This window comes from Lethenteron reissneri, chromosome 34 (assembly GCF_015708825.2).
Source record: "Lethenteron reissneri isolate LAM-NWPU_2019-01 chromosome 34, ASM1570882v1, whole genome shotgun sequence".
Taxonomy (NCBI): Eukaryota; Metazoa; Chordata; class Hyperoartia; order Petromyzontiformes; family Petromyzontidae; genus Lethenteron; species Lethenteron reissneri.
Genome location: NC_083812.1, coordinates 2359517 through 2373801, shown reverse-complemented (window position 1 = coordinate 2373801; position 14285 = coordinate 2359517). Strand labels below are relative to the sequence as shown.

Here is a 14285-nt window from a genome sequence, read left to right as displayed (position 1 = left end):
GCCTTACTGGATAATTAAACGGGCGTGGTTGGCAACTGAAGCGCGTGGTTTACTTGGGCGAAATCCATCACGGCCATGCGCTCGTTCCCAACTGGAACGTCACGCTGTCCACCGCACACGTCCACACGTGTGTTTGTTTGTTGAACTTCTTTCGCACCGTACCTAGCCAACCGTGCGAAATGTAGGTGTAGCAACCACACATACAAGGCGAGGGTATTTAAAATGTTTTGCTTAAATATTTTCATGTATATTCTTGGTTCTTTCGGTAAAGTCACGTAGAAGGGAAATAATAAAATAAAATATTAAACAATACAATTCTCACGACGTTTCGACTGCAACACAAGCAATCATCATCAGGTGTGAAATCCACAGTAAGATTTTTTTTTTAATTTTCTTGCTGTGAATTTCACACCTGATGATGATTGCTTGTGTTGCAGTCGAAACGTCGTGATAATTTAATTGTTTTATTTTTATTATTTTATTATTTCCCTTCTACGTGACTTTACCGAAAGAACCAAGAATATGAATCCCTGCAGTCACGAAAGCTTTAAATCAAAAGTTTAACTTATGTTGAACTTCTTTCACACCGTACGCAACAATCAGAGGCGTTGTGGAGAATATCAGTCGCAGAACAAGCAGATAATACTCCGGTCTAATTAAATCTGACTGCTGATGAGGCACTGAATAACGAACCCGTCCAGAGTTTGCTGTGTCAACCCAATGCTGAACTGCAGAAATGATGCACTCACAGAAGGATCACGTTGTTTATTGCATGTGTAAATGTCACTTATTGAACTTGGCCTGTTGTCTGTTTATATTCTTTCAAATATTCGATGGCACTCTTCAATTGCGCCCAAGGTGAAACATTTGATCAGTAAAGCACTGGGCCAGGAAAGCCCCCTTGTGTGACAACTGCAATTTTTTGTTCCGGAACCAAATATTTATTCCGGGCACACGGTTTGTTTTCTTACCCGAGCAGCGGACCGCGGAGACTTCCGGAAGGCCTAGGAGTCATGGGTGAGGCCTGACGGAACGACGGCGTTGATTTAAAAGCGAGAGGAAAACAACAAAGTTAACAACAATAAACAACAACAACAAAACACTCGGCCAGCGGTGTGACGGACAAGAACAACACGACGGGAGCGGAGAATGGCGCGCGACTCCAGGTACAACAACAGTTTCGACGTTAATGCGTTGAGTTGCAGCGTTGTGTACCCAGTGGTTGTTCAGTAATTAAATCTTGTATTTTAAATCTTTACCTAAAGCTTTCGTGACTGCAGGAATTCATATTACTTGTGTTTTTCTGTAAAGTCACGTAGATAGGTTCAAAGAAAACGGAGCTTTGTTATTTTGTTTGAACCGATATCTTGTATTTTAATCACGTTCGATATTGTATAATTTAGCCAACATGCATTTCTCTTCCTTTATTCATTCCGCTAAACCGTATTGTGTTGCAGTTTCCACCCTGAAATGTTATGGAAAGCGTTGTACACTAAAAATGTGTGTATTTGTCATGAACATTACGGGAAACGAAATGAAATCTTTAATGATTAAAAGCTATCCGTTTTTTGAGTATTTACGTTTTTTTACGTGGTTATAATTGACCTTTCGTCACATTATTAGTTTCATCCCGGTTCTCTCTTGACCAAGGGGCCGGTATACAAGTCTAAATCCGCTAATACCCGCTCACAAAGTACATCCATTTGTATACCCGTGTATGTCTAACATCTTTCGCACCCTACTGAATGCAATGCTTTTTGTTGTTGTTGTTGCATCGCACAGACACCACCGCAAACGTTCTCGGTCTTCGTCTCGCGGGAGGTCGCCAGCCGAGAAGCGCTCCAAGGCCGCCGAGAGTCGTGACAAGAAACGCGATCGGGAGCGTGACCGCCGACGCACCGAGACCCAGCGCACGAGGTTGCGCGCTGTTCACTACTCACTGTCTTTCCACGTCAAAGTGTCCACGATTTGTTGTTGTTGTTGTTGTAATTTATTTATAGTGTATATATAAAAAAAGGACCCGGCATTAAACCACTTTTATTTGAATGTTCATTCATCCAGATCAAGAAGATGTCGTTTTGATCTTGTTGGTTGAACCTACGAGGCGTGCGTATTCCCTGCTGGTTTTGTGTTTACCCCACAAAATGTTTAAGAAAAAAAAGCGTTGCTCGCTGTTGGGAGGGACGGATAGATGGTCATATCTAAAGGGCTGTTAGTTTGTTAAAAAATTCCATGCATTGCAAATATCTTAAGATTCATTAATACAACTTCATTATTTCATTGGTTATTGCTTCTATATTTATGTTTTATTTACGTTTTTGAGATAATTTAGCAAACCAGTTTTGGTTTTAGGATCCCAGCAATAATGTACGTTAACGCCATGGCAGTGGTGGGAAACATTTTCCTTGCTGGGATGAATAGGACTTTCAAATACCTTTAGCAGGCCATATTAATATGCACCTTATTCTTTTCCAGTAATAACTTTTTTTATTTTAAGAATCACCTTTGCATAGTGCACTAATATTATTAACACAGGTGTTGCCAATTTGAAAATATTCTCCTTTTTTATCAATAAGATACTTGCAGTGGTTTCCACGATGTTTTAAAGCCTTGTATGTGGCTCACTTGCTGCAAGTAGGGTCTCTACTTCTGCTATATGGATCATGGTGGTGCACACCTGTCTGTCATGGGATCATGGGGTCACAATAATTAATGTAAAGATGGTCTGATACAATTTTAATTCATTAGAAAGTTGTGTTGCTGTTCGGGATTTATTCCATAAAAAATTGGATAAATTCATCAACGTGAACAAAAAATCGACACTCAATGAATTTCCCTTTTCAGCCAATGTGATTACATCACACACCATGTGCTCACCTCCCCACACGATTTTACTACCCTGATGTCATCTTGTATTGCCACAAATGACGCGTAACGCGACATCACCTTGCTGTGCAGCTTAAAAGTGAACGTGTCTAATTGAAATATTTCTGAGGACAAACATAGAAAGATCCAGACAATTCTTAAATACGCATGATTAGTCTTCCTTGTGTTGTTGCGCAGGCGTTCAAGCAGGGAGCGACGACGCTCACACAGCCGGGAGCGCCGCTCCCGTCGCTCCCGCTCGAGGGAGCGCAAACGCTCCCGCACACGCAGCCGCAGCAAGGAACGCAAGCGGTGAGCCATGTGGGACCGGATACAGCTTATTAAAGTTGTTAAAGTTTTATTTTGCTTGAAAATGTTTTACTTTTCGCAGTGTCACTCCTGGGAATAGCATAGCGAACCGATTCATCGACCCTGACGTCTGTATATTTGGAGTTTGCATGTTCTCCTCGTAGTCGTGTGGATTTTTCTCCGGGTTCTCCGGTTTTTCCCTCCACATTTAGAAACTTACACTTAGAGTAGTTGGCTGCTACATTTTTCCACATTATAAGCCACTTGGTTGAGCTATCATTTGTGGTCGGGTCACTTCTGCAAAATAGCTATATAGCTCAGTGATCCTTTCCGAGGGAAAAAAAAATTGTTTTAGTCGTTTAATTTGTCAGAATTTCCTTAGGACGGCACAGAAATATACTCTTTGGTTTTTTCGGTAAAGTCACGTAGGTATAACATTAAATCACCTATGTGACTTTTTTTTTTATAAAGTCACATACGTGACTTTACCGAAAGAACCAAAGAATATGGATTCCTGCAATCATGAAAGCTTCACATCAAGATTGGCACAGAAATAGTTACATCATGGGGGCTGTCTTAACCGTGATTAGTGAGAAAATGTAAATTGTACGTAGTATAAATTAAAATTAATGAAAGGACTGTTTTTATTTTTCACGTGAAGTTCCAAGTCCAAAGAAAAGAAAGAGAAACCTGAACCAGAAGAAAAGGAGAAGCCCAAAGAAGAAGAGAAGGATGCTGCCTGTGAGTAATTTGTGAACACTTTTGCATATTCTATGAGTTTTTTTTTTAATTACCCAATATACAGAGCATACTATTAGCAAATCACCTGCAATGCACTCGATCTTGTCATATCTCGCAAGCTCAGCAGGTTTCAGCGGAGATAGTCTTTGGATGGTTGACCACCATGCAATAAAACAGGTGTTATAGGCTGTTGTGGGATTATGTCAGGAGATGGCAATGCAGAATATCCATTGTTGTACACTACTATGCTTCATAGTCAACGTTCCCTGCTTTTTTGCCAATCTGCACCAACCGGTGCGGTACCTTGTGGTTAAATATTCCCCACAAACTGCACAGCATGGGGAGGCCCTCATTTTGCAGTAAATTGACAAAAGGGCATGACAAACTCATGGAGAGTGATTATTTGTCGCGACAGAGCTTTGAGCAGGGCAAGCTGGAAGTGGAGATGAGGAAGAGGAAGGAACGCATTGAAAAATGGCGTGAAGAGCAGAAGAAGAAGGCGCACATCAACATTGGCGACATCAAGACGCAGGTGGAGCTCATGTCCAAACAGCGGAAGAAGTGGAGCCTGGAGGATGATGGTAAACTAATTTTGATCTTCTTACAATATAATTTGATCGTTCTAATTCTAACCAATAATTTGTTGTAATAATGCCTTCTATTCAAGGAAACCATAATTGCATGTGTCAAGTCTCCAGGATTGCCCTTGAGACGCGTTTTTTTAAATTGACAATGTTGAGTGTCTCTCGGCCATGCAATGGATTCTTACGTTTTTAGTGTTTAACCGGAAAATAATTGACTCAGCCCTGTTTACTGCACTGCAGCGGCATCTGCCAATGGTCCATGTCTTCTGTAAGGGTCAATTCAGCCTAACTTTCTTAGTTTTTTCCCAAGGGTTTTTGACTAGCAGTCTCGTTAATTTTACATGTAAGTCAATGTGTCACAAGACTTTTTTTGGAAGGTCCCGCATTGGGATGTTTGGGCGTTTCCAATCGGTGTTTGGCATGGGGAAAGAAACCAGAAACTACCCTGGGACAACTGAAAACACATATTTGAGTGGTAACACCCAAAGTTCTGCACGGATTCATTCAGGAATCAATTTCTATGCCACCAACTCCTGTCCACCTCGCCGTAAAATCCACACGCTCCGGTTTCTGTGGTCTGGCGCAGACGAGGACGATGATGAGGGTGAGGATGAGGACGAGGATTCTGCCGACAAGGAGGAGGATGACGATGAGGAGCCAAAACTGAAGGTCGAGGAGAAGGAGGAGATGGTGCAAGAGGTGGTGGTGCCGGTGCCGGAGCCGGCCAAGCCCGAGCAGCACATGGCGAGTATTCAGGCTGTCGTCGACGATGACGACGACGATGGCGTGGACCCCCTGGACGCTTTCATGGAGGGCATCAAGGAGGAGGTGAAGAAGTTCAACATGGGCGACGCAAAGACGGGCGAGAAGGTAGGTCCTGCTGCTGCCGGTGTTGCTGACTGGTAGAGTTGTTGGCAGTGGGGGTTGCTGATGGAGTTGGTGGATTTTGCTGCTGCTGATGATAGTAATGGTTGGTGATGGAGCTGGTGTTGGTGTTGATGGAGTTACTTGTGCAGCTGGTGGTGATGGGAACTGTTGGCTGTGCATGTGATGGACTTGGTAATGCAGCAGATGTTGGCATTTATGGAGTAGGTGGCAGCACTAGCCTGTAGTAGTAGTAGTAATCTTGGTTACATTGATTCAATTCTAAACCATCAATGGCAAGTGGTATTTGAGCCTACCTTTGGCATCCCCTTCCTCAATTAATCATAAGTGAGTAACTGGTGCATTGTGTAAATATCACTTGGGAGACAAAATAAGACAAGTGTGCTTCTGGCCAAGTGTACTTCTGGCCATATTCGTCTTAATAAATGATTGCTAACAACACTTGTTTCAACATTTTATAAGGCTTAACAGGGACGGCGTTGTCTTTGCTCATGGTAGTGGTGCTGATTGAGGCAGTGCTTGTGATTGTAGGCATGAGGAACAACCATGCAGTCTATCCCATACAGCCTTGCAAGCACCAAGGTCACACTTTTCCATGCTGCCGTTGTTTTATTAATAACCAAGTCAGCACACGTGCATGCTGTCCCACAGGGCATCTGACTACAGCATTGCCGTGGTGCTTTAAATCAAGCTGTGAGTCCAGAATTGTGGCCATCTCGGGCGGTATAAGGCACTCAAGAGTGTTTAAAATCCTTCATTGGAGAGGCACTGGGGGAATCCTTATGGTATCCTATTCCTGAATTGTTCCCTGCCATGACAGACTACTGTGTTGTCAGTAAAGGTATTTCCAGTGATGTAGTATGCCTTTCCTTTTGTACAAACAACAGTAGCAGGAATGGCAAAAACAAACAGTTAATATGGTTTTGTTCAGTTGACGGTTCATTTGAAATTTGTCTCGCATTTACAAGACCACATTAAGTAGTTTTCTTGTTAGTTTCAGTTACAGCTCCCTTTCCAATGTAATATTCACTAATATGTTCACTGTAAGGGCACATGGTACCGAATGACTTGTCCACGCTACACTGTGACATTTAAGTAGTTTTCTTGTTAGTTTCAGTTACAGCTCCCTTTCCAATGTAATATTCACTAATATGTTCACTGTAAGGGCAAATGGTACCGAATGACTTGTCCACGCTACACTGTGACAGTTGAAGACAACGTAAGTCCTATGTGGTGAGCAACAGAGGGCAATGCAGCAAAATCCACTGTTATATTGTACTTGTATGCTCCCATAATAATTGTTCCCACCTTCGCAAACCCGCACTGACCAGCATGGCGAAGTATGGTCAAGTTACCACCACTACTTGTCGTGACGTATTTGTATTTTTTTCTTTTCATTTTTCAATTCTCCAGCTATATGGACATTTAGCTTTGGGGTTAAATAACGCTCATTATTGGTGCCAACAGAAGGCGGGCTCCTCGGTTACGAAGGTGGTCACGGTGGTCACCAAAAAGCAGTCGGAGGTAGAGAAGCCCAAAGGGGAGCTGATGGAGAATGACCAGGATGCCATGGAGGTGAGTTCGTTGGTCTGGAACACGTTCATCATTATCTTGCTGTGCATCCACTGCCCAGGACCTAAAGTCACTTTCCCGAAAAGCGCTCGCTTCTGCAGAAGATGTTTGATGGGGTTATTTCACTTGTCACTGTCGTTAGTAGTGATATAAGCAGTAATTATTGGCTATTGATGAAAGCAATTATTCCAAATGATGTAATTATTTCTAGCTCATATACACTAAGCATTTTATTTATATATACACACACAGACGTGCTATGGATCGGTGTTAATGACTATAGTGGTGAGATATTTTGGGATTATTGTGTTTATACTTTGTTCTACATAACCTGCTGTATAGGCGCACGTGTCCGTCCCATGGGCGTCTGCTCGGTGCGATGAGACGTGTGTGCTGTGTCGGATGCGCAGTACTCATCCGAAGAGGAGGACTCGGACCTGGCCACGGCGCTCACCGGATACAATCAGAACAAGCAGCGCAAGATGGTGGAGGTGGTGGACCACTCCAAGATTGCGTACGAGCCCTTCCGCCGAAACTTCTACGTCGAGGTTCCCGAGCTGGCCAAGATGACAGCAGAAGGTGCCCCCCGCCAATGTCTCCCTTGCACTTTAAAATCTAGATTGAATGCTCGTTTCTTTAGAGCTGCTTTTTGCATTTAGTTTGTTGTCCGAATAGCACGGTTGGCTAAGTAGGGCGCGAAAGAAGTTCAACATACATACACGAGTAGTCGTGCAATTATTCACCACTCCCACGATTCTATGAATTGTCAGAATCTGGGGTGACGATTTGAATTAAGAATGTATTGTTTTCGATCCGTTTGTATTCCCTCCCGTGTACATTTTCTGTCTCGTATGTTCTGCATAGGTCTATATCATTTGTTCTATTAACGAATAAGTGACATCTGAATATAATTTGCAAGTATTTACATGAAATATAAATAAAAACATAATTTTTGATGTTGTGCCTTGCATAAGTAAACATTTATACCGACAGGGGTGTTCTTAGCGATGCATTTCATCGTTTTTCCTGTTTTGTGGTTTGACAGTTTCTCAAATTTTATTTTCAGCTGAGATTATAAAGCATCTTGGGCTTACTTTTCATTCTATCAATATTATTCTTTGTATAAGAAGCAGGCGACGTTTTGGCATTCACATGCCTTCGCGCTTTCCAAATGAACGATGGCTGCTCCACCAACACGCACACCATGTCGTTAGAAAGGGAACTGTGTCATCACTGCAAATTTCCACAATCCATTCACGATGCTAAGTAACAAGCGAACCTTGCATCCATTTGTATTTGCGCCGTTATCTCTCTAACCTCACCCCAACCCGCCCCGTCGGTCTCTTTCACATCTCGCGATCTCGCGTTCATCCCCCAAGAGGTGAGCGCTTACAGGCTGGAGATGGAAGGCGTCATTGTGAAGGGCAAGGGTTGCCCCAAACCAATAAAGACCTGGGTGCAGTGTGGCATCTCCATGAAGATTCTCAACACCCTCAAGAAGTGAGTGAACACAATTCACGAAGTCCCCCTTTTGTATGACTGGCGACTCCATTCAATGATGCATCTGACCAGCTGACAAGTAAATGTCGAGCAACCGTGGCAGAGCAGTGTCTCTCTTTTCGTAATGAAATTTACAGCTACGTATTCTGGGTGCTGCGAAGGAACTCACAGTGAGGCTGCTGACAGATTTGTGCTGCGATGCAGAAAATGGCACAGGATAGGAAAAAAATTCAGCAGATCAATGCCAGATCAATGCCTTATTTACGTGGGCGTTGGTGCCATAATGAGCACCAAGGTGATGTGGATAACGTGAGCATTGATGCGAAATTTTCAATATTTTGGTGCAGTTTAAGGTTAGTGCTGAGATGTATAAATATATATTTACGTTCGAGCGAGGAAAGAAGTTAACTGTAGGATTCTGGTTAAGCTAAGTGATGAGGCATGGCAAGAAATCTAGTCTAGGCATTTCACAAATTCATCTATTAAAATGTATTCTTATGCTCATGTTACTTTCATTGAATTGTGCTTATAAAATAGATTATTTATGGAATTACGAATTCTTTTCAATTAATATGCTAATGTTTCATTTTGCCAAATGATGTGTAAAAAACTATACAAATAAGAGCAATTGAATTATTATCAATGCAATTATCTTCCTAAAGCTATACAAATTAGACCGTAAAAACAAGACAAATAATCTAGTTTTTCAAATCATTTTATATTTTCCATGCATCATTGCATCCGCACCAATAAACTCAATCACACCGTGCCCATGTTTCAAACCATCCATTCTATTTCGCACCGTATCAACAAGGAAGAAACTCAATTTCAAACATGGCACAGAATCATGACAATACATCAAGTTCGTTTTCGACTAAAGCATTACATGTCTGGTTGGGCCTATCCTGCAATTGTGCATTATTGCTGTTAGGATCCTCAATCAGTTATCGATTTTTATATTTAGAATTTTTCTGATTAAATTATTGATTCCAAAACACATTAAATCGGTAATTGAGTCAAGTCACATTTTTGTAACGGTTCAACTTATTGGCACATGCACGAACGTTCAAATGGACGGATCGTTTCAATGTTATTGGTCAACGACAACCATCGTGAAGCCCCCAGCAGCAGGGTTCGTCAGTCACCACGTGGAATGTTTGAACAGACATTGAAGACACACACACATAAAAGGGTTAGACTTATTTTATACATTTCGATTTGTGCGGCAAACCTGTAAAAAACATTTTGCATGCGATTATAGTTGACACTGAGACACTGAAATGAACAACTGCAGTTACTTTGCTTTCCTTTGTAATGAATGGCCTCCTTGAAACTCTTTCTCTCGTGGAAATGCACAGGCAAAACTACGAGAAGCCCACACCCATCCAGGCACAGGCCATTCCGGCCATCATGTCTGGCCGCGACCTCATAGGCATTGCCAAGACGGGCAGCGGAAAGACCATCGGCTTCCTGCTGCCCATGTTCCGGCACGTCATGGACCAGCGGCCTCTGGAGGAAGGGGAGGGGCCCATCGGTACAGCCATCCCGGCGTGTCCGCTCGCACGCCTCACCCTGTCGCACCGGCTTCGTTTGGTTGTCGGGGAGGGAACGGGCAGATGACGAGAGAAAAATTAAACCATTCCCGAGTTCATGTACTCTAGGGTGTTTATGAAGCTGTGTTTTTGCAGTGCAGTGTGCCAGAGAATTAAGTGTGGTGTTTATTTTTTTGTGCATTCGATATGAGTTTTGCTATGTGTTTGCATAAGTGATTAAATGATTGCAGTTGGTGAAGAGTGTTATTGTTACTGCGCATTCTCCACTGTTTATTCATGTTCTCAAAAGTAGTGCCATGGAATGTTACATTGCAAATTTATTTAGTTTCTTGTAAATATGTTCATATATTGGGATACATGTTTTAATTATCAGTTATGTTATTGCAACAAATATTTGGAGTTTTATGAAGTTTAATTCAACAAACAGGTTTTTAAAATTGTTAAAAAATGTGCTATAAATGTGCACAAAACCAAATGCGAAGTGAACGGTGATATATATCTCTACATTCTCATCCTTTTACTGAATTGCAACTGTTTAGGCGTGTAGTGTAATTAGACATGCTGCACGAAAAGCATAATAGTGTGATTACTGCAGGCTTGTGTAAACTGTTGGATCAAAATGATAATCACATGTCTCGTTAACATGAGCTTTTCAACAGGAGAGTATTTGCTTGATCTAATTCTTTTCTTGACAGAAAGTGCACAGGCCAATATGAACCTATTCGTGTGAAACTTCCTTCTTATTTCGGTTTGTGAAGATTGTTTAATTGACATGCAATGGTACGGTGGTCCATGCACCACCCTATGAGCCTAGCTGCTGCTGAGTTAAATTCTAGGCCGACACTCACATCGGTGGCCAAGTGATGTCCTAAACATGCATGGTCCGCCTTCTCACCTGCATTGACCCAGCATGGTCAATTATGGTCAAACAAGCATGCTATGACCGGCACGTTGTAAGGAGTCCTTCATCCAGCGCTGGATTGCCAAAGGGCTGTAAATATACAAATATATGTACGAAAAAATATTGATCAGAAGTTCATTATTTATAGTCACGTGAGAGTCTGTTCAAGCACATTCTCTGTTTGTAAAATAAATTAATCATACTTGTATGTAAGGTGAAAGGGGTACGTTTCTTGACCTGATAGATGGAAGCAATTTGTATATGACCCATGCAAATTAAATAAAAATGAAATAACTTTGTTGGCAGCGCCGATCAAACGCAGACCAAATCGTTGGTAGTGTGCACGCTTCCATACGTATATCCAAAAATATAGATGCCCATTCCAAAGTACGTACGTAATTGCATTTCAGAGCTGCCCATCTGTCATTTTATTGATTTAGAACCCCATTACCACCTGTCAAGACATGTTGTTGCACTTTGCTGAAACGGAGACCTGGGAGAAAAGATTGACATCAGCGCTTGTGTTGCCGTCGCAGGCGTGATTATGACGCCAACGCGCGAGCTGGCTCTGCAGATCGCCAAGGAGTGCAGGAAGTTCACCAAGCAGTTGGCGCTGCGCGTGGTGTGCGTGTACGGTGGCACGGGCATCAGTGAACAGGTGCCGCCACCCCCTCCGCCCCTGCCCCCCCACTCCCTGCTTGCGCTCCTCACTGCAACTTGCTTTGTGCATGGTCTTGCTCACTCATTCACTGACTCACTCATTCGCTGACTTGGCAAATCTTTCGCTCTCTCACTTGCTCGCTTCCCTACAAACTCTCTGCCATTCATTCACCGACTCAATCACATATTCTAATCTCCCAAATCACCACCACTCTCCAACTCGTTTAGTCTCTTTAATGTAAGCGTACTATCACAGTCGCTCACTTGCTCAACTCACGCACTTGCTAACCATGCACCAATAGTCTTGCAAACTATTCTTTGGGTCTTTCGGTAAAGTCACGTAGATAGAAAAAAATTATTATTTGTATTCACTTAATTTTTATTTCAAACATTTCATTTTATTTCTATTATTTTTTCTATCTACATGACTTTACCGAAATACCCAAAGAATATGAATTCCTGCAGTCACGAAAGCCTTAAGTCAAGTCTTGCAAACTGTGGAACTAATTTACTCACTTATTCACACACACTCTGACTCATTCTTACTTTGACTCAGCTCACCCACTCTTTCATTCGCTTGCGAACTGAATTGCCTACTCACAACTCGCCAACTAACCCACTTGACCAAAATATAATCGTTATCACCTGCCCTATAATCCATTAGCATGCACTCGTTTTAAAACACTCAGTGTAACCCAGGTGATGTAGATTAATACTGAGCAAGTCCAGTAAAGGTGGTCTGACAACATGTCTATGACATTTAATATTTTAAGTACAATGTACGTGTACTTTTAATTTCCTATTTTAACTTTAAGGGTTTAGCTCAAGATCTTTTCCAAAAATATAGACCAGAATCTGTTATTTCGTTGCGATTTTTTTTCTCCCACATATATTCTAACTGTCCTATTGGCGTCATGTTATGAGATTAAGTGTCTCGTTATAACTCTCACAGAATAGGGTATCACCTCGTGTGTTAGAGGAGGGCCTGTGGAAACAGATTTCACCCACTCCTTGTGGATATTCTATCAATTGACATCTTTTTTTAAATCCCACAATAGCAGGAACACTTTCCTGCTTGCCCTGCTTCACAGACACGTTTCTCACTCGACGGTCAAAGCGGTAATTTTCTCAGATCTGGAATGTAGCCCAATTAAGTGAGAAACCAAATGTAATGTGACCGTTTTGTGTAATAAATTGCTAACCAGGCTCAGGTTACCATGGACTGCACTTATGAGAAGACCAGTTTAATCACGGCTATCTGAAACCTGGATTCTACCCAGATGCTCAGCAGTGTTGGCTCAGAGTGTTGACCCCCTGAGACCGTCCCCCCGCCCCTGGCCACTTCAAATCTACAGTTTCTCCTTCAGTGAAAGATCTAATTTAATGCAACGTCGTCATCAGTAACCAAGTGAAGACCGTCACCTCTCACTACACTCTACGAAACCGTTTTTTATAGCTGGTGGCCGAAACCTGGATTCCACGCTCTGGAATTTCGGCTGCTTTGGCTCGATGCTCTGACCTCCCCCCTAAGATGCTCGGCCGTTTCAGTTCTGCGTTTTCTCATGCACTTGTGTTTTGTTACAGATCGCTGAATTGAAGAGGGGAGCAGAAATCATCGTGTGCACGCCCGGCCGGATGATCGACATGCTGGCTGCAAACAGCGGTAAGCCCTCGCGCTCGTGTTACCGGGGCAGGACGCGAGATTTACGACCGACCCGCGTGCTTGTACGGAAGCGATATCCGTGGCGTGTACCGACTACGCAGCGCATAGTTGACTTCACTGGGGCCTCTCGCAGAATCTGCTAATTCGATAACTCTCTGCAAAAAGAGTCGGCCCATTGCCGCCACTGCCGCCGTCATCAATGCTTGCGCGAGCGCGTAAACCGCGCGAATCAGATCCAGATGTGTGTTGCGGATTCCCGCACAAACGGCCAAGTGTGCAAAAAACAGTGCCTTTATTTTTGTTGCCAAAACAACGTCGATCCATGGCGGTGCAGCAGTTTAAATATGGCCCCGTAACTCTGCATCTGAAGATAGTGTCTCCACGAGAACACTTGAGGGAGAGCAAAGGGAAGCTGGCACCTCCAATAATCCTTCCCTCGTCCTTGCCCAAGAGCCCTTGTTTGGAGTGTGGAGTGGCGAGGTGGAGATTGGGCACTGGGATCCGATAGGGTAGAGGGAACTTCAATCAAGCACCTGTTCTTGGGCAGAGAACTTAAAGAAAGAGTATCACTTTTATCTTTGAAGTGGGGGCTGCTAATTCTGCTGGTGCCTCTGCTGTCTGGAATGCTCTTCCCTATTTTATCAATATGGCTGATTTTATACTCCCGTTAAACACCTTACCTTTCTTTGTCTCCTCTGCTTACGATCACCTACAGTTGTGCACTGTCTCATTTTTACACTGTAACAATGACTCCCCTCTCTATTTGAATTGCTGAAAAGTGTCTTGAGACGTTGCATTTAGTTGCTCTGTGGATTAAAATTGTATTGCAAAACACAAGCTGACCTTTCACCTCTGCAACCCCATTATAATCACCTTCAGGACTGCACACTGCATTTATGCGTTTACATTTTCCAGCGCACACACACCCAACTTCCACGAGCTTCCAATATGCACTGTGCCATCGATGTGGTGCTTTCCCCCCTCCCCCGTTGCATCAGGCGTCTCATGACTCAGGTCTATGAAAATGTACGGCAGTGACGTTGCTATGCTGC

The 14285-nt window shown here is 42.9% G+C and overlaps 1 protein-coding gene across 1 annotated transcript in view; it reads left to right on the top strand.

Annotated features, from left to right (window-relative positions):
* The first annotated feature begins 985 nt into the window (after positions 1-985).
* The window catches only part of DDX46 (DEAD-box helicase 46), a 30299-nt gene continuing 16999 nt past the window's right edge, over positions 986-14285 (top strand). Inside the window, 12 exon segments of the mRNA XM_061564918.1 lie at positions 986-1166; positions 1783-1917; positions 3064-3177; positions 3836-3914; positions 4331-4496; positions 5086-5369; positions 6852-6959; positions 7367-7535; positions 8336-8456; positions 9815-9990; positions 11447-11568; positions 13155-13233. Of these exon segments, the coding sequence (XP_061420902.1) occupies positions 1150-1166; positions 1783-1917; positions 3064-3177; positions 3836-3914; positions 4331-4496; positions 5086-5369; positions 6852-6959; positions 7367-7535; positions 8336-8456; positions 9815-9990; positions 11447-11568; positions 13155-13233 (1570 nt within the window). The 5' untranslated portion in view covers positions 986-1149.